This window comes from Lissotriton vulgaris, chromosome 2_2, assembly GCF_964263255.1.
Source record: "Lissotriton vulgaris chromosome 2_2, aLisVul1.2, whole genome shotgun sequence".
NCBI lineage: Eukaryota > Metazoa > Chordata > Amphibia > Caudata > Salamandridae > Lissotriton > Lissotriton vulgaris.
In genome coordinates this window covers 127274459-127296135 of record NC_141688.1, presented here as the reverse complement: position 1 = coordinate 127296135, position 21677 = coordinate 127274459, and the positions used below count along the sequence as shown (strand labels likewise).

General features: G+C 41.2%; 1 protein-coding gene across 7 annotated transcripts in view; it reads right to left on the bottom strand.

Annotated features, from left to right (window-relative positions):
- The window catches only part of LOC147729139 (mucosa-associated lymphoid tissue lymphoma translocation protein 1-like), a 1401591-nt gene that overhangs the window by 277344 nt on the left and 1102570 nt on the right, over positions 1–21677 (bottom strand). For all 7 annotated transcript variants that reach the window (XM_086959432.1, XM_086959437.1, XM_086959431.1 and 4 more), the window contains one exon: positions 12182–12309. In XM_086959432.1, the coding sequence (XP_086815558.1) occupies positions 12182–12309 (128 nt within the window). The remainder of the gene's footprint in view (positions 1–12181; positions 12310–21677) is intronic.

Below are 21677 nucleotides of genomic sequence, written 5' to 3'. Positions count from 1 at the left end.
CCCCAAGGGAGTTGCAGCCCACAGGGCATTATGTTGATGGTGAGTGCAGTTTTCCACCGCATCATCACGGTGTGCTTTAATTATAATTAGGGCTCCCGTTTTTTTAAACATTTCCGTCTATATTCATCCATAATTATTTTTGGGTCTTTTCATCTGTATTTATCCTCATTTATTTTTATAGCAAGCAAATGAAGACACAGCAGCTAGTATTTTTCCACATTAATTTTAATAGTCATAGACACACACTCAGTTGTTATAGATTGTTGTAACTTTTTTCGAAATTGGAGTCTATGCTAGGTGCACTTTACTTATTGGGAGCACATTTCTTCCCTGTACTCTAAGAAAAGATTAATGAATGAGTGGTATTGATTAGGTCTCACTTGTGCAGGCATCTGGCAAAGCATTACTCCCTCCTTTACTTCCTGTAGAGGTGAATACTCACTGAGAGGTGGACCCATCGATCTCCTTTCTTCTCCCATACAACCACAAATACAAAAGGTTGCTGGGGCTTTAGCTGATGTCCTGGGGTGCTTTCACACTTCCTAATGGACATTGGTTGCTTTTATTGCTTCAACAATTTACCTTATACCTGGTTCAGCTTCATTGCTGATCTCCTTTCTCTTTGGGCTTGATATAGTGGTTACAGTATAAAGCTGTCATGCTGGCACAACAGTAAAGTCAAGCTTTGCTGGTTAGCATTACCTTTATGTGAGGAGGAGAGTGGTCTGTTTAAATAAGTGAGTAAGGCTCAATAAAAGGCACCTTTGGAGGGTACCTGTTTGTTTGTTTTTGTAGCTCGAGTTTGTGAAAACGCGGCTGCTGCCTATAGAAAGTTTCTGGCATGAGCTCCACAGTGAGGGGCCTTTTAACTAGATTAATCTGGGCCACCTTCAAAATGTGCAGGGAATTGGATGTGAACACTGGTATAGCAAGAGATAACAAAATGCAAAAGTCACAGGACTGGAGCTGTCCTCAGTGGGCAAGAGTCACAGCCCTTTTAATGAGACACAATGAACACTTTTCAACAGCCTTTCTAGGATTTTAATGCTCTGTAAAATCACTGCATGGCAGAGAGTACATACTATGTGCCTAAATGCTGATGAATATATATATTTTTAAAGGACCATTTGAGTCTCCTGAATGTTTTACATAGCAATTTTGATTCTTATACCCATAAAATGAAGCACTGAATATTGAAAACTCTCCTTCTGCAGACACTGCGCTCTAGCTGCACTTGTTCATCCCTCTCCAGAGGGGCAGTTTCATGGAAGCGGTTTCATATTTCTTTCCATAGCTTATGTGCATGTCATACACGGATTTTCCAGAGGAGCACAGAGGTGTCGTAATTTAGCAGCGATTAGATTAAGCATTAGCAGAAGACAGAGACGATCTTGTTCGTTTTGTGGAATCCATTTAGTATTTCTGGCAGCCATTTTGTTTGCCATGTGCTCACCATGTGCTCTGTCCTACCTTCCTGTTAACTGTTCTTGAAATCTGCCTAGAGACGAGATATATTTATCCTCCTCTGCTTTGCACATGCCCAGTAAAGCTTACAGCTGTCCCTAACTTGTAACTGTCATGATGTGCCCGCCAGAGTTAGCTTACTGTCAGCCGTTCCCACTTGTTGCTAGCACACTCTCTGTATGACCTTGTATGTATTTGAAACCGGTATTCTATACCTTGTTCCGCCTTCTTTTGAGTCCCTGTGTGGTTATAAAAGGCCAAGCTCCTTCCAGTCAGTGTGCTACCTCATACACTACCGAAAGGTGTTGTGTGAATGTAGTTCCACCTCATGAGGTTTAATAAACTTTTGTCTTTTCTATTCCAGTTTCTGTGCCAACTTCTTCCTATTGGTCTAAGGACTCTGTGCAGAGAAGGGTGAATCCCTTGCACTGGTAGGCCTTGCTGAGGCTCACCACCACAAATTGGTGCTTCCAACGTGGGGGTTCATCGGCGACTCGGATGCCCGAAGGACTGGCCGTGACTTGGCAGTTGGAATCTGGACCCAAAGGATTGGTAAGAGTTGTTTGATGCAACACTTGCTGTCGGATTATGTTGATGCCTTGGACTGGTAAGGTAGTTTAGTAACGCTTACTGTGGTTTAGTATCTAAGTATGTGTTGGCCAACTTTTGATGACTGATGTCTTGGTACATATATGCATACCAATTCATATAGGCAGGTAATGAGGAGACTTTTCCCTACTTTGATTAGTTGAACGGCGCAGCGTACGCAGAGTACTTTAAGCGCTACTTTGTTTATAATATTGCATATTTTGCACTATTTTTGGTATGCCTGTTTCCAGCACACTTCTTAGGATGTGTTGCTTTTTTAGTGGTACCAGTTTTAAACTCGATGAAACACAACCGCCCAAACCCCCGGAGGGGACGCCTAATAGGGACATGTATATTAAGTATGGTATTTCTTCCATAATGTACAGCACGTCATGGAATAAATATACTTGTAAAGATTCTGAGTTGTGTTGGCCTGTGCATGGGTCATTTGGTTTGTGTAATATTCAGTATGTGGAACAACGAATATTTAGGCGAAAGGCTAGGCAAGACATGTTTGACTGTGTGCGAATGTGGGAGAAAGAAGTGCGTGAGCGAATGAAGCGTGAGCAAGCCTTGATTGAAAAAGAACAAAGAAAGACCATACATGCGAAAGCATTGGAAATGAAAAATAAAGAAATTAAAGAGAGGGAAGATAGGGAGCGCCACTAACAGGTAACTGGCCAATACGCTGTTAGGCAACCCCTTTATCCTATCCTTAATAAACCTCAAGATGATTTCTTGTTATTAGATCGTTCTCCACCTCCGTATATTTTCCCTTCCGCTCCTTATGAGTCAGATGAGGACTCTCCTACAGATCAGGATAAAGCCTGAGACACTCGCTCGATGTTAACTACCGAACGTTCCTCTGAGATTAGATCTGCGGCGCGAAAAGCCGATCGTAGTACTATCACTGCTTCTGAACTTCTAGATACTATTAAGAATTGTTCGGAAAGGGAACAAAAATATTTTACTGAGATATTGGCTGCAGAGGATGTTGATCGATTTAGGAAATATTCTGTGGAAGTAGAGCCAGATGATATAGCAGCTGATTGTAAGCAATTACGTGAAGGTTCTTTTGTCTTCTCCCAGGTGACTGACACGATAAGACGCTTGGTTAGACTACGTGATGAAGCAGTCCGTTTGCAGGAGGAGAAAAAGGCAGCAAACGCAGCTGCACAAACATCCCACGTCAGCATGGCACAAACTTCTACTCCTGAAACAGATATGTTGTAATTAATGTGAAACCCATACGGGAAGCGGCACCTTTATATGTTCCTCCTAAGGGAGAGGGTACAAATGATGAAAAGACTTCTACCGACGTGAAAGGGTACTTTATTTATAATTGGGTTTACACTCCTTGGAATAGAGCAGATGTCATGGCCCTTATAAATGCATTGCCTGATCCACGAAAAAATCCAGCAGCTTTTTATGAGGAAGTTGAAGGCCCCATTAGCTCTTGTACTATGACTTTGCCAGATATTGATTTGTTTTTCGGATTGATATTACCCCCTGATATGTGGAGAACTGTGCATAAAGTTGATGATCGTGCAACTTTTGGGGCACTATGGAAAGAGTTGGAACAAATGGATGTAGAACGGGAGCCTGCACAGCAACCGTGTAAATTAATATTGGATCTCCCTGCTGCTATATTAGTTCAATTAAAGGAGATTATTCCCCCTAAAAAGATAGATTGGACTGTGTTAGCGTTGTGCAAGCAAAAGGCAGATGAGTCCGTGTCAGATTTCTTTACGCGCTTTGAGGAAACATTCCATGATTTTAGTGGCCAGTCATTAACAGATGACACGGGCAGACATCTGTTTGTAGATAAATATGTTGCCAACTTGTTGCCAGGAATAGCTAGTCGCCTAAAGGCCAGTGAGAGCTCATGGACAACTTTTTCTCCGGTTTCTCTTTTGACTATGGCTCAATACTACGAACACCAGGAGCTAGAAGCACAGGATAATGAGGATAAAAAGACGAAAGATTTGAAAACAAAAGTTATGTTGGCTCAGGCCTATGGTCCGCCTTTTAGAGGAAATGACAGAGGTAATGACAGAGATAGACGTGGATCTTATCTTATGCTTCGTCTTTTGATCGTTCAAATTTGTCTACTGACCAGTGTGCGTACTGCAGGCAGTTTGGACATTGGATTTCTGACTGTCCAGTACTGCGTGCTAAGCATGGTTCACGTGGTCGGGGACAAATGAGGAATCGTTTTGGATATTCAGGGTCTAGAGGAACCACAAATGATCGGACTAGGTTTGATGCTAATACACGTGGACATGAGGGGTCTAATGCTTTTGACGGACGGAACCAATATCAAATGTTTGATTATTTGCCAAGATTCTGCTTACGCATAGGATTGCCTAGGATGGGGTAAGGAATCAGTGGAAGTTCCAGTAGATCAGAAGGGTCCCGATGTTACAGCACATGTTTTGGGTTCTAGTGATCAGTTTCTGGTTGTTACAGGAGCTACTCGTAGCGCCTTGTCTAAACACTTGATTCCTAGGGCTCCCCTGTCTGGCTTAACCATTACTTCGATAGGTTTCGATGGAACACCTTCCCTTAGCCCATTGTCACCACAACCACTTGCATTCCATGTTGATAAGTTTACTGATCCATGTCCGTTTTTGCTTTCTCTAAACACACCAGACAATATTATGGGTCTGATATGCTCAAATATTTCAGGGCTACGATACGATGTTCTCCAGAAGGAGTACAGGTTATTTTGAATGACAACTACCCTGTGATTGAGAGATCTTGTATTGGTAAAGAGGACATTGCACCAGCCTCACTCCCTAGTACTTTGTGGGCTACTTCAGACACCGATGTAGGGCAAATGGTTATTCCGCCAGTGCATATTAGTGTCAAGGAGGGTGCTTCATTGCCAAGACTGCCTCAATATAAAATTTCTCGAGAAGGAAAAGAAGCACTTACACGCATTGTTCAGGATTTGATTAAGGTGGGGGTTGTGGAAGATGTTCCTTACAATATTTGCAATAGTCCAATTCTTCCCATTTTAAAAAAAGATACAGACACTAGGATTTATAGATTTATCATAGATTTGAGAGAAGTCAACAAGATTGTAGTACCGCAGTACCCTGTGGTTTCTGACATAACAACACTACTTACTTTGGTTCCTCCAACAGCAACTACATTCTCTGTTAAAGCCTTGAAGAACGCTTTCTTTTCGATCCCTATTCATCCTGATAGCCTATATTTGTTCGGTTTCACTTTGAATAATCGATTGTACAGATTTTGTAGAGTTCCTCAACCCCTTTGCTGGGGCAGCTGAGCGCTATATAAGTAGTTATAACATAACATAACATAACATATACTGAGTCCTAGTATTTATAGTCAAGCCTTAAAACGACAACTTGATTCCTTTACTTTGTCTGAAGGAGTGGCTCTCATACAATATGTCGATGACATATTGTTGGCAGCCGATACGCCTGAGCAGTGTAAAAAATGTACTTTGTCTTTACTTTCTTTCCTTGCTACACACAACCATAAAGTATCACAGAAGAAATTGCAATATTGTAGACCGAAGGTGACCTATTTAGGACACCTTCGGTCTAAGGAGGGCCGTACACTGACATCCGATCTCATTCAGGCAATTTTAGACACTCCAGTACCTTCCACAAAGAAAGATGTCCGTGCATTTATTGGTTTGATTTCGTTTTGTAGGCAATGGATATTGGGCTTTTCACACATTGTTAAACCTCTGCTAGCGCTTTTGACTAAAAACACTCAGGCCCCACTTCCATGCACAGAAGAATGCCAAAATGCTTTTCGTCAGTTAAGACAAGCTCTTTAATCTGCACCAGTGTTAGGCACACCAGACTACACGAAAGCTTTTACACTCTATGTACACAAGAAAGATGGATGTGCATTGTCAGTTTTAGTACAGACACACGTTCACAAGCAGCGTTCCTATGCATATTTTTCTGCAGTTCTTGATCCTGTTGCTCGTGCGTTGCCTGGATGTTTTCATTCAGTTGCAGCGACAGATGTGTTCATACGTCAGAGTGAAGGGATAGTTTTGTCACACAAACTGGTGGTGCTAGTACCCCATGCAGTAGATGCCCTTTTGAATCAGACTAAGACACAACACTTAACTAGTGCTCACCTGACAGGATATGAATTGACACTATTAGCACCCCATATTACCCTGAAGAGATGCGCAACACTAAACCCAGCCACATTGTTGCCATATCCTGCAACTCACTCTCAATCAAAGGAGCCTCATGTTTGTATATTCCTTACTGAGGAACAGACAAAGGGTTTCATCGATTTGCAAGATACACTCCTTCCAGATGTAGATGGGGAACTGTGGGTTGATGGGTCTTGTTTGAAGTTACCAGATGGCACGCCCTCAGCCGCATATGCAATCACCACGCTTGAGACAGTAGTGGAAACAGCTCGCATACCTCAGAAGTCAGCTCAAACAGCTGAACTAATAGCTTTGACACGAGCGTGTGAACTTAGCACTGACTTGTGTGTGAACATTTACACGGATAGCCACTATGCTTTTGGAGTGGCCCATGATTTTGGCCTACTCTGGAAGGAAATAGGCTTTCTTACATCCCACGGGATGCAGATAATGCATGGAGAACTAGTACATAACCTTTTGACTGCACTAACATATCAAAAAAAGATAGCGATTGTGAAGTGTATCGCACACAAGAAAGTGACTGATAAGATAGGGCAAGGCAATGCTTCTGCTGATCGTGTAGCTCCTGAAACTGCAATGCAACGAAGCACTACTTCCATGTACGTAGTGAAATCTCAAGCTGAGCGATGGCATGATGTTAAGAAAGGAAGTACTAGATGTACAGAGATCTGCCTCTGTTGCAGAACTTGAGCAATGGTCCAAAGAAGGAATATTGGACGATGAGGGTTGCTGGCGCAACAAAGACATGGATAAGTGGAAATTACCTGCAGCCTATTTACAACCTATGGTTTAAATGGCACATGGGCTGGCACATGTTGGAGCTCTAGTGATAACGAAACTACTTACACGAGTTTGGGAGCATCCTGAGATTGTCAGCACAGCTAAGAGAGTAGTTCCTTCCTGTTTGATCTGTTGGCAGTATAATCCTGGTAAGGGGGCACAAACTCCTACAGGAGGGTTTGCTACATCGACTGCACCTTTTGAAGTTTTGCAGATGTATTACATCCAACTTGAACGCTGTAACAATCTAAAGTATGTCCTAGTGGTGGTATGTGCCTTCAGTAAATGGATAGAGGCATACCCTACGAAAGATAATACAGCGCTCACTACAGCCAAGATGCTTTTAAAGGAGTTTTCCACAAGATATGGTGTTTATAAACTTTTGTGGAGTGACAACAGACCTCATTTTATTAGGCAAGTTGTTGAGCATGTCCTTAAAGGATTTGGGATCAAACAGAAGTTCCATGCAGTCTTCCACCCACAATCAGCAGGATTAGTGGAGAGGTACAACGCTACTCTGAAACTAAAGTTAGCGAAAATTCTGGCTTCCACATCCTTAAAGTGGTCAGATGCGTTACCTCTGGCATTGCAGTCCATAAGATCGGCGCCACACTCACGATCTGGGCTCACACCTTACGAGTTGGTATTTGGAAGACCGATGAATATTTGGGTAGTTCCTAAGCCACGCCCCATACATGATGTACCTTGTGTTCGATGAATGATTATTTGGCACAGTTAACTGACAGTTTAATTTCCATTCATCAACAGGTTCGAGAAGCTCTTCCTGACAGATCTGCAGGTGAGGCTCATGATCTCCGGCCTAGAGACCACGATATGGTCAAGCTCTTCGACCTATCGAACAGCTTAGAGCCGAGGTGGTGAGGACCAGGGCAAGTCTTCCTAGCAACGAGGACAGCAGTTCGAGTGACGAATAGAAAGAACTGGGTCCACGGCACACACTGCCGACGTGTGTCGCCTACCTTGGTGGAACCTGCTGTGTTGACCGACCATCGAGAGATTCTGGAGACGGAGAAAGGTCAAGCTATCTCACCGGACAAATCTGTGGAAGTCTTCCCGGACCACACGATTCCTGGAGCATCGCGATACCACTTGAGACCGAGGAAAGAATCTGCAGTTTTGAAAAAGACTGGTTGAGCTACCGCCCAGGGTTAGTGGAAACGGAATGCCGATATGACAAGGGGGGGATCAGCCCTGCATAGTGTAGTGACACCCGTCTTGATCTTTGGTGAAGAAATCAGCGGCTGCCCAAGGGATAAGATCTCCAACGATTGTTTCAACGAGTTTGCAGAAAGATTAAATTATCACTGTTGCTAAAATGCTCAACAAGCGAATCATTTGTGCTGGAGGGTTTGTTGTTGCTCTGGTAGTTATGGCGATAATCACCTGGTTTGTTGAGAAAGTGGCTCCTGCTCAACAGCTTTTTGTTGCCACTACAGCAGTTCCAGTGGAACACAACTATTTTACGCTTCCCTATCATGAGCAGAAGCATCGACAATCCTACCTAAATAACACATTCATCCAGATGTTGCATCATACACACAATGCCACGAATACCACCAATTGTTGGGTGTGTGGGATGATACCTGCACACCAAAAGAAAGGAGGAATGCCTTTTATTCCTCTACCGTTTTCCCATAATGGTTCATGTGAAGCTTGGTATGCCCTTTTGTTTGCTTTCGGAAAGCCCTCAGTAAGTGGAATCATTTTTCGGTTGAATTAAGAATGCTACCAAGATAAAGAAGGTTATCCTCGAGCTAAAAGGACTGAATGGGAAGAGTACCAACCGGACAATATTTCAACACCATATGTCTTCACAAATGTGAGGACTATCAGAACTAATGGACTCTTTGTGATATCTGCAACAAGAGCTAAAGCAGATTTATGTATTGGCAGTGTTGGGAGAATTCCCGTAGGACGAAGTGAATGTACTTCTACACTAAACATTGAAGGTGCGAATAACAGTAGTTTTACATCATCGCACAACACCTATTTTGTATGTGGTAATAAAGGGTATTATCAATTACCTGTTGGGTGGTCAGGGGTATGTTACATATCATTTTTGTTAACCCCTGTGTTTTTAGCACCTGCATCATATCACCTTGACCTGAAGTTGTACAATGATATTTCTAAGAATAGATACAAACGAACAATAAGTACAGATGAGGTCGACCAGACAGACACCATTTTGCAACAATATGTCGATTTCAATTTGGGTTTGTACTTTTTCGTGGGTGCGGCATTGAATAGCAGAAAGATAAGGTGATTAACTTGTGGTGTGGAAGCTGTCAACAATCAGACAGCTATGGCACTTGGGAACATTACAGAGGAACTGCAAATTGCAAGGATTGTAACACTCCAAAATAGGATGGTATTAGACGTGATTTTGGCTGATCGAGGAGGCGCATGTCGCATCATCGGTAGCAGTTGCTGCGTCTTTATACCTGACCACTCACCTTCAGTTTAAGATGCAATCTCTAAACTGCACAAGATTGCTGCAGACATTCACCTAGAGACTGGTACATGGACATTTTCGAACTGGATATGGACACTCTTTGTTACTTGGGGCTGGAAACTACTGAATATTCTATGTATACTACTGGTGATACTATTTACATGCTGTACTTGTATACAATGTGGTCCTATGCTTTGCTCAATGTGCATCACTGCTGGTATACCTGCCAAAAGAAATATTGCATATATAAAAACACAGAAAATGTTAAACGAAGAAATTACTAAGATGATGAACATCAATGTACAGGATGCAGATCTAGATTACCCTGGATAGACGAATGTCTTCAGCTAATGCTGAAAGGGTCGTTTGTTGTAATTTAGCAGCAATTAGATTTAGCATTAGCAGAAGACATCCTGTATTTAGAGACTATCTTGTCCGTTTTGTGGAATCCATTTTGTATTTCTGGCAGCCATTTTGTTTGACATGTGCTCACCATGTGCTCTGTCCTACCTTCCTGTTAACTGCTCTTGAAATCTGCCTAGAGACGAGATATATTTATCCGCCTCTGCTTTGCACATGCCCAGTAAAGCTTACAGCTGTCCCTAACTTGTAACTGTCAGGATGTGTCCACCAGAATTAGCTTACTGTCAGCCCTTCCCACTTGTTGTTAGCACACTCTCTGTATGACCTTGTATGTATTTGAAACCACTATTCCTTACCTTGTACCACCTTCTTTTGAGCCCCTGTGTTGGTATAAAAGGACCAAGCTCCTTCCAGTCAGTGTGCTACCTCATACACTACCAAAGGGTGTTGTGTGAATGTAGTTCCACCTCATGAGGTTTAATAAACTTTGTATTTTCTATTCCAGTTTCTGTGCCAACTTCTTCCTGTTGGTCTAAGGACTCTGTGCAGAGAAGAGAGAATCCCTTGCACTGGTAGGCCTTGTTGAGGCTCACCACCACAGAGGCAGCACAAGCATTTATTTGTTTTGTCAGTATTTTTCTGTTTTTATATATAAATACAGACAAAGAAAAAAACGTTTTCCGTCTGTATTTATATGTAAAAATCTGTTTAAACAGAAAACCGAGAGCCTTAATTATAATTTTAATGGATGTTTGAATTGTCATTCCGAAATGCTAATCATGTAGGCTTATGAATGGTTAGTGATGACCTGGGAGTTCTATGTCAGTTAGAGTTGATTGCGCTCCTAGTAAAGGGCCCGTTTAGTATTTTCTTTTACTATGACGTAATGCACCACTCGAACATAGCGGGATATATTGTTTCTTTGCCAGACCTTTTAAATATGCTTTGCCTAACTTTCAATGACAATGCAAGACGATGTGTATATATAATGAGGCAACAACGCGGCGGCCGCCAACACTGAGGAAGGTGTTCAGCTGAAGCGCGTTTGTTCTGCGGTCGCCTGTAGGTAGTTATAGTTAGGACCTTATTTCTATTCAAAAAGTGTTTCTTCTTTTGCCAATATCTTTAGTGCCATTTGACGAATCTTCACAAAATTTTCCAAACTAATGACCAGCTCAGGTCAGCTCCTGTCTTGAAAGTTTGAAGGTGATTCGTCAAGTGGGGGCCGAGAAAAAAGGGGATCCCAAAATAAGTTTTCCCCATGTTAATTTTCATGGGAAACTTTAGACAAAGCTGCAGCCTGAAATGTTGAACAAATAGGTCTTGGTATAGAAAGTGTGCTATTTTTTAAATAGTGTAAATCCGTTCAGTAGATGCTGAGAAATAAAATAAAAATATTGATATCTGAGCACCGAGGAGGATTCGCAAATCCTACAGAACACGAGCTTCATTTTGACTGGCTGTCAACACTCCAAACCAGGAAGTGCGGGCAGCCTTCTTGTGAGTCGGTAACCGAGTATGAAAAAGATAAAAAAAACAAGAAAAGGGGGCACGGTAGAAACACCCTGACCCCTAAGGCCTGCTAAGGGAGTCCCACAAGTACCACCAGGACCCCCAAAATGTATTTTTTTTCAAAAACCTCGGCCGAATTTGCCCTGGGAGCGAGAATACTGCTGAAAAACAAACATTTTAAAAACGAAGTGTGGGCTTCCGCACTCAGTTTTCTATAAGCCCCCGGGTGGGCCAGGTCCCGGGGGCAATGCCCAATTAATTAGTGCTTGGCAATATACTGCTTCGATTCATGGGCTCTAATTGCATTTGGGTACATTAGGTTACATTCTTCAGATAACTTGAAGTCATGACCCCAAACCCACACACCACAGGCACACCTTGTTCTGGACCATTATAGACATCTTTGTACGTAATTACAACGGGGTGGTCAAAATGTTGGCGCCACAATGCAAATGCGAGCAGTGGGTAAGGAACTGAGTTTAAGATAGGAAAGAGTTCTCAGGATACCATAGTTTATTTTAGTCTTTCTAACACTAATCTTTCCCACCAAGATATTGGAAGTCACAAGGGAACACAAGGCTAAACAGGAATCTTCCTCCAAAGGTACAAACCCTTGGAGGGTATTTCCGCATCAGCCCCAGGTCCCAATTAGACGTTGAAGATCTATTTTACCAACAGCCTCTTTTGAAAAAGAGCAGTTCAGTGCTCAAGGAGAGCAGAAATGGTTCATACTGTCTAATCAGTAAAATCTCTGCTAATTCTGGATAACATATTCCAAGAACATAGGTATCAGGGCTCCTAAAGATACCACACCTCCATTGTTGTACCTTCAAGAACATCGTCCAGCACAAGATTAACTTTTTTCTTCTTTAAAATGTGCTTCTTCAGATACTTCATAAAGATTCCGGAGCTCAACTCCCCATCCTGTACTTCGTACGCCTCAGCATCTTCACTCCTAGGAAGGAATGGACAACCCATTATTAGTTGTTGTACTACATTTTATAGTTACATTTTATTTGTAACAAAATGCTATCTTTTATAGATATTATAAATAGTTAAAATGGCAAAAACGTATCTACAAATGTTTTCAATTTTTAAAGGTGTTTTTATAGTTTAAATATGTTGCTAATATCTAGTAAAACATGCCAACGTCTCCATGAAAAGTAGAGTTTCCAATTTTAAATAGTGCAAAAAGCATACATTTGTTAGTTACCTATTGTTAATATTTTTGTAAACCTAGGATAATATTGTTAATAAATGAAATTTTACAGTGACTAGATTAGAAACACAGATAGGCAGACAGAGAGATGAGACTAAGAGGCAGGCAAATGGAAAAGATACAACAGAGACAGACAGACAGATCGGTGGGACAGACCGATATACATGACAGACAGAGGCACAGGCATGTAGGCAAATAGAGAAATATATAATAATAAGGAATACAAATGGTCTTAACCTTGGAATACAAATGGTTTTAACACACTTATAGAAGATGTAAATGTTGTAGGTTTTTTAAAATTGTTTGATATGTTAATTTTGCAAGAAACATGGAATCTGGGTAGTACACCGCTAATCGGCTATTACGAATATTTGAACGTGGCATTTACGGACGTCGCATATGGCCGACCAAGCGGGGGTCTTTCAATACATGTTTCTTTAAGTCTCAATGTTGAACATTACGCGATAGACCTTCAAGTTAAATGGGTACAGTGCGTTAAATTAGTAGCCAGTCAATGATTGATTATTTTAAATGTTTATTTAAGTTCGAAAAAAAAAGTTCGATCATCTCAACTTATCCAGTTATGGGAAATGCTGAAGGTGCTATACTATGATCATAGGGATGCACAGATGATCATTTCTGGGGATTTTAACACTCATCTTGTACTGTATAAAAAGCGAGATACCAAATCAGATCTTTTAGCCCAATGGTCCAATTGTGAATTTATTAAAAACAATCTAAACATTCTGTATGATAGAGAGCATTCCCCAACTTTTAATAAAAGGACTGCCCCTCTATAATTCACTATACGATCTTGTCAGATAAACTCTCAGATTTAGTTCAAAGTTATGAGTTTGTTCCTAGAATCGAGAGTGACCATAATCCGCAAGTCATTGCTATTAGTTTACCCTTCGAGTATTTTTCAGAAACTAAAATATTAAGAACTGCCCGACAGCTTTTAGTCTAAAAAGATTAGTATGGAGTGAGAAAACAGCGAAAGATATTTCTGATTTTCTCTGGATTTTAATTCATGATGCTCGGGACGCATACTCTGAAGGAACCACAATGGTTGCTCTATGGCCCACCTTATGTGACTCCTTAGTGAATAAATTCCCGAACAGGGAACCATCCAGGGGTGTAATTTTGAACCCTAAGAACCCAGGTTGGTTTTCCTATCGCTTATTATACTTGAAACGGTCTCTTAAGAAAACAATAAGATCATTGTATAGAAAAGCAAATGAGACTTCTTATTTTCTAACGTCACTTAAAATCAGAGACTTAAAGAGGGGTTACAAGAATGAAATCTGGAGGGCTAAACATTTTTACTATGAAGAAATTTGGGCCAAACTTCATTATGCATGTAAATCTAAGAATCTGCAACTGTTTTGGGGTTTTATTAATAATTTAGAAAATGAAAATTTTAGAAGTACTAGTGCCAATATCAATGAATTAAGCTGGATACATTTTTTTAATATGACAATAAATTCCCTAAGCCAACAAAACAAGGAGTTTGAATGTTCTAACCATCAATGTAAAATGGATCCAGTAGAAGCGTCTGACCCTTTTGGGTCTAAGGATTCACCAGGCTCTATGAATACTAAGTTATGGTCGGTAGACAAAGTCAAAAACGTTTTACTTAAAATTAAATCTAATGGAGCACCTGGCCCCAATGGAATTCCCAGTGCTATTTCTAAAGCTAGAGTCAAGCATTGGCCAGAGCTTTTAACTCTCCTTTTTAATGATATTCTTAAGTTAGGTTGTATCCCGGATTTATGGCGGGGAAGTATTATACAGCCGATTTACAAAAGTGGGCCCCAGGATAATCCTTCAAACTATCGATTAATCACCCTCATAGACGTTGCTGCGAAAATATTTGCAAGTTGTCTGTCAGAGGAGTTGGAAACTTGGGCGGAAAGAGAAGAACTGATCTCAATCTTTCAAACAGGTTTTATGAAGGGAGAATCGACTCTTACTAACCTAATTTTATGTCATTACTAGGAGAGAGAGCAATATGTAGGAAACAAAAATTGTTTTATTGACGTAAAAGCCGCGTTTGATTCTGTACCCAGAAATATTCTTTTGACTAAGTTAATGAATTGGGGTATATCAGAAAGTCTTTTAAAAATTATTAAATTATTGTACTCCAATACCTGGGTGCAGGTCAAAATTGGCGACGGTAGACATACTACCCGCCGCCTTGAAATAAATGTTTGCCTAAAACAAGGATGTATGCTCGCTCCTTGTCTTTTTAATCTATTTATGTCTGATCTCCCATCCCATTTTATTGATGTAAACTTGCATTCCCCTGTGATAAAGGGTAAAGAAATTAAATACCTACAGTATGCCGATGGTACCATTTTGCTTAGCCAAACCATGATAGGATTAAAAAGATGAATAAATTCATTCAAAATATATGTAACTCAAAATGGATTAACAATTAATACAAAAAAAAAAATAATAATGTTAATAGGGAAAGGTAAATTAGGGGTAAAGGACTTGAATATCAATGGTTTGTCTATAGAATGTGTAAAGGCTTATACATATTTGGGAATTACATTTGATGACGGATTGTCATTTAGGCGGCATTTCAGTAACTTAGAAGCTAAAGGTTCCTCACTTGTCTTCGCTTTTCGAAAACTGAGGGATGTTATTATTAGGGCTCCCGGTTTTATGGTATTTATTTTTTTAACATTTCCGTCTGTATTTATCCATATTTATTTTTATGTCATATTATCTGTATATATCCGCATTTACTTTTGTCGCAAGCAAAAAAAGACGTTGCAGCTAGTATTTTTCCACATTTATTTAAATATACAGGGGCAGATTTACAATAACTGGCGCATCCCTGCATATCAGCAGGGATGCGCCAGTTATTGTGGGTCACGGGTCCGCCACCATGGATGCGCCGCATTGTAAATGCACCGCACCATGGGCAAAAACGGCACAGATGCGTGACGCATCTGTGCCGTAGAGGTTGCGCATTGCTGGAGTTGCGTCGCAGCTCCAGCAATGCTCTGGGGGGCCCTATCTGTACAATGCTGCGGAATCTTTACGCCTGCTTCAAGAAGGCGCAGGGTTTTGACGCAGCATGGGCTCGAAAGTGACTGAGTGAAATCTTATAGATTTCACTCAGCCACTTTTAGGAGAAGTTCCTGCGCCAGTACGCCCTCCCCCTTCCCCCTCCCCCCCCCAGCGCAGGAATGCCTACTTCTGGCGCAGGGCTTTACAACGTGACATATCTCCCATCTCCCACTTTTAAAACAAGTCACAGTGGTATCTCGGAGATTACTTGCAGTAATATCAGTGAGCTGCTGCTGTGTTACAATATTGAAAACACAGTCACTAGCCATGATTATTAGATGTAAACACAATATGAATTTAGACAAGTGAACCTGAGCACTTTCAGTGACCTGGCCAAAGACGGCATGAAAGAGTGGTCTATTTTTGTGATAAATTAGAGAGCATGCTCCTCCCTGCAGCATGCTCTGTGGTGCCAGTTGACTATCCACAGCTGAGAGAGCAAACAACCTCCTCTGAAGCAGGAAGCTCTCGTTTCAGAAATAAGTTAAAGGCCCTTGCATTAGTCCTGCCGGGCACTATTTCCCTCACATTTCTGAGGCCTAAAATATCCAACAACACCCACGTGAGCTGGCAGCTTTTAATTAACTTTTTTTTAAACTAAGTCCTTCGCTAATGTAAAACACATTTGTAGAGTAGAACAATCATAGTTTCTGAGATCTCGGCCAAAGTGAAATACTTCAGGTTACCGAGGCTGGGTGTTTCAGACCACCTCTGAACCCTTGCTCAGTTCCAGTTGACACAATACATTTTTCTTTTTTGTTTTAGAGTTATTGTACTTGTTTTTAAAGATTCTTTTTTATCATTATTTTAGTAAATGATAATGTGAATCAATCGCCTGTACAGTTTAAAAAATGAAGTTGAAGCAGAATGGTGCAGAGATTTGTGAAAGCTTGAGCTTTGTAAACGAAACGCCAGTCTTTCTGACCTTTTTGGTTCAGAGTCATTTTCCTGCGCCTAACAAAGATTAATGGCCCATCAGGTGTTAAAGTGGCCAGGCATTCACTGCAATCAGGAAGAGGGGCGAGACAACCATGGGCTGGAGCACGGATTGCCAAACAATTCTCGGGAACCAAGAATACGATTTGGTCGTATTTTTCAGTTTTTATTTATAAAAAATACAGACGGAAGAAAAATATTTTTCCGTCTGTATTTATATGTAAAAATCCATTTAAACGGAAAACCGGGAGCCTTAGTTATTATGTCCCAATTACGACCACCTGCTTAAAGTTATGAAAGCAAAACTTATTCCCTCCCTGGACTATGGGTCCATAATTTTTTTTTTTAAGTTTGAAAGCTTTATTAGAGTAAAATCAGATATTACAATAAGGTGACATCAGTAAAATATAAGAAAAAGTTAAAGATTGGAATAAAATAAACATAGGTAACCAATATCACAGTGAAAAAACCAAGCATTTTGAAGTATTTTAGGGGGGGGAGGAGGGGGAGGTAAATAAAAACATGGTAATAGGAAAGGAATGAGTAAAAACTAGAGAATTCAAATGGGTCCATAATTTTTAAGGGTAAAGATGCAAAAGTGCTGGAGGGTATAGTATCAAGGACATATAAATCAGTTTTTAGGATTCCTAGACAGATTCCACGTGCCAATTTAAGATTGGAATTCAGCTTAAGGAATCAGTTTTTGGTGCTTCAAGAAACTTTAAAAAAAACATTATTGGCATTATCTCGATCTGATGAGGGCACGTTGGCCCACATGTGCTGGCGTGAGATCTCGATTGGCGAATATTCTAGAAGCCGGCAGGATTATTTAGATGAATGCCTCTTAAAATTTGAATGCCCTAATTTGGAAGATAAAATAAGGAATAAAATGGTTTATAAAAAATTTATTAATTCAACCGTTGCTTTGTTGTCAGAAGTGTTGGATAAAGATGAGTTGAGAAAAAAAACACTTTTGGTCTATAGCCAATTCTTTTGATAAAATGTTGGCTCAACCTTATCTACTCTTTCATCAAAAACCCCTAATTAAAAATAAATTTTTGTTATTAAGGTTTGGAATTTATCCAACAAAAGATGGAACCCCTAAATAGGAGTCCAAATGGGCATCAAATATTTGTAGGCTTTGTGGGCAGTATGATGAAACTTTGCTGCATATGGTAACATTATGCCCAAAAATGTTGCAGGAACGGAAAACAATTTTAAAACCTATTTTTAAAGAAATGGGACTCAGAACTTGTAGATCGGCACTAATATTTTGCCTGAGCGGTGTCAATGTTCATATTATTCAGCAATTTGTTCAATTCATTTTTAGAGTGGAAAAGAAATTATGCAAGGTTGACAACCAAAGTAAATGTTAAATTTTGGTATGCCTTTGAAATGAGATGCTTGCTGTTTTTAAGGGGTTGATGGATTATTTTTATGGCACTTTTTATCCATGTTATATTAGCTGTTTTTAGAGTATTGTTTTAGAGAATATTCCGTTTATTATGTTTACTGCATTTATTGAATGGCATATATGCACTTTATCCCCATTTTAGTATTGATTCTATCTTACAAGTGTACTTTAGTCAGTAGTTTTAGATATTTGGGATACTGTTTTTTTGCTTTGTCACTAATTTTTATTGAATATTTGCTGCTAGTCTATCGTACTTAATGCACTGAAATTTTTGACAAATGAACACTTGCTGCTAACTAATTGCACTTAATGCACTGTTCACTTTATGATAGCATAAGTCACTTTAGCTTTGTTTTTGCAATATGACAGTAATAGATATTCTGTAAAAATGTCACCGATCATTTTTGGCTAGTACACTGTATTTTATTCTCTGCTCTGTAAGCACATTGCACTATATCTCCTGTAGATTGCTACCTAATCTGTGAAAATATTGGTAGCGCTATAATCCCTAACTGGAAATAGCTAATCAACTATGGTCAATTTTTATTTTTGCACTGTATTCCCGTTTGGTCAATTAGTTGTTGTGTTTGGTTTGTATTTGATGCTTTCTTTTTGTAATGGTTTTAATTAATCAACAAATAAATATTACTTACCACTGATTTAAAGGGACACAAAAAGAAATAGATCGCTATAGAGCCTGATGGACACAGAGACCGATAGCTAGTGATAGAGACAAATACAGAGTTAGAGACAGAAAAATATAGAGATATAGAGAAAAACCCTCACATAGAAGCCCGATACAGAGAAAAAAGACACTGAGACAGATGCTAGAGACAGAGAACCACAAATAAAGATAGACACAAAGACAGGCAGAAGAAAAGAGATAGAGACAGATAAATAGCAGACATAGTTAAGAGGCAGAGAGACAAAGGTTATAGAGACAAGCACACACAAAGACAGAAAAACACCAATAAACAGAGAGCAATACACAGAAATAGAGGCAGATGAGAACAGACAAATATAGTGACAACAGAAATGGAAACAGAAAGCTAGACAAAGACAGATAGAGACAGAGACAGAGAGAGCTAGAGGCAGACAGAAAGGGTGGGAGGCAGATAGCTACAGAGAATCAAAGGTAGATAGAGAGGAATTAAAGACAGATAAAACAAGACAGATGTTGAGATATAGATGGAGACAGGGATAAATATAAAGAGACAGACAGACTCATTTAGAGATTTGGGGGGAAAGGTGCATTTGACAAAAAACTGTGGATGCACTGTTTCATTGAACTCTCTGTTCCTTTTCCCCCATTTAGACATGGGAGATCCACTGTGTCGGAATTCCAGGAGGCCTACGGGCTAAATCTTTCAGCCACAGTGGCATTGACTGTTTTACACAAAATAGTCACACTTTTGAAATTTAACTACTAATGAACAGTGGTATAATGCTTAGGTATATTGGCGCCACTCAGTAGAATAACACATGTATTTGTACATAAAACCGCTTATTTGGAAGATGGTGCTGTAAAGTGAGGAGAACCACCAACCTCCCCAAAATAGCGGCTGTGAGAAGTTAGCCTGGCATATGATGTCCACTAGTTCTAGTGGGCACCTTGCACCAGTCTAATCGACCCTTATTGATGGTAGTTGTAAAGTCAACCTTATAGAAAGCTATCCTAGTGGTAGCATGAACCAGCAGTCTTCAGGCTAAGACTACAGTAGGCGAGTTAAGCAAGTTGTTTTACCATATATAATCTCTTGAATACCAAATGAAAGGACACCACACAAGGTATATATCAAATATATATGTATGTAATCTAAACACAACCCCTCTGCACTCTTTATGAGGTCAGAGGTAAAAAAAATAATACAAGTCACACAGTTAATACACAATAAGTTGCACAGTATACGTTATGCCCTAGGGGCCTCACTAACCATATACTGAGAAAGTAGTATAAGTACCACGTGAGAGTTAGAAAGTAAGCCTGGGACCTGTAGAATCGCTGGGGCTACACTAAGCAACCAAAGGTTAAGAAGTAGGAGACCCACGGGAGTCGCGTGCAGTGTCTAAACAAAGGCACAGGCTCCCATTGACTTTCTATGGAGTTCGTAAAAGTTACAAAGTTACAAGTTAAGGACACTTCCGGATGGACTAGGACGGAACCCTTTAAACTTAGACACTAGGAGGGCCAATGCCCTCGAGACTACAAGAGTACTCGTGTTACCTCACCCACGGAAGCCGGGTGCATAGGCATCTTTTGATGTCGGGTTTCGTCGTCATTTTCTATAGAGACCTGCAAAGAAGTGCTGCAGGTGACCAGAGGAATAATGTCCGGGTGGATCCAAGGGTGGATCGGAGATGTGAAGAACCTGAAGGCAGAGGGGAAATGAGATTCTAGGTCACTAGCCAGTGACCAGGAAGGAACCAGGCGATGTCGCGTGCTTGAAGGTGAGTTTGCAAAAATGTAAAATGTAAATTGATACTTGTATAGCGCACTACTCACCCGCAAGGGTCTCAAGGCGCTTGTACGAATACCTCTGTGGAACCCATCCTGGCTTTCCCTGTGAGGCGTCCACTCCTGGGCACCCCCAAGGTGGAGGCCAAGCATCCTTAGCGTTGTGGGGGCCGTTGTGGAGATTAAGCAAGCTATTGCCGAGAGTTGCAGAGTGGGACTCCATGATTGGAATAGGCACCGAGGCGAGAATTATCAGGTCCGTGGAATTTTGAGCCCAAGACCCGCCGAGGCGGGGAATTGAACCCTGGTCCCGGGCTAGACCTCTGCATCAGGGTCTGCCGCTCTAATCATTGAGCCACACTTCTCCTCTTCAGCCACGAGGTCCAGGAGGCATCGATAATGACCAGGAGCTGGATTTGAGCTGTCCCACGATGGATCTAGGTGACTGCAGCGTCGGTATCCGGATTGGACCCAACAAGCCTTGGCAACCGCAACCCACGCAGGATGTCGAGGTTGGCTTTGTTGCAGACCAGCAAGGTCTGTGGCGCTTCTCCTTTGCAGGGGAGCTGAAGCAAGCCTGGAGCAACCAGGATCGCAAGTTAGATTCAAGATGGCGTCTTCAGGGGGCTCACTAGCCAACGGGCAAGGAACCGGGAAGACACCTAGAGCACAAATGTGAAGGCGGGGCCCACGGGACACTTGCGGAGTGTGGGGGCCTGGGCTTCGGGTCAAATGATGCTCGGGGCTGGGGATTCTCGCACCCCATTGCACAACTTACTGAGGCTTCAAAAAAGGAGTGCAGGTAGCAAAATGCAGGATGACCAATATGTCCGGTCCCACGTCTTTCGTGTCCGCCACGGGTCTCAGCTTTGCTGTGGATGTGGGTCGGGGTCAGAGAAGTCTGGAAGTCCAGTTCTTGAGTCGCAGAGTCTTCGGATTCCGGCGGGAACCTTGAAACTGCTGACTGGCAAAGTTGCTGTTGGTGCCTGTTTGAACAGGATGGTCACTCCTTGACCACAAGGGAGATGTCTTCCGTCTTCTAGTCAGAATAGAATGTCGAAGGTCCAAGAGTTCTGTATCAAAGTTTCGTTCCAGGATAATCTAAAGTCCTGGGGAAACAGCTCCTATACTTATACTAAGGACGGGGGCTGGATTACCTGCCTAGGTCCCTCATATGGGTGGATCTGAGAAGGGGGAGGTTACACCCCTTTACCGCTG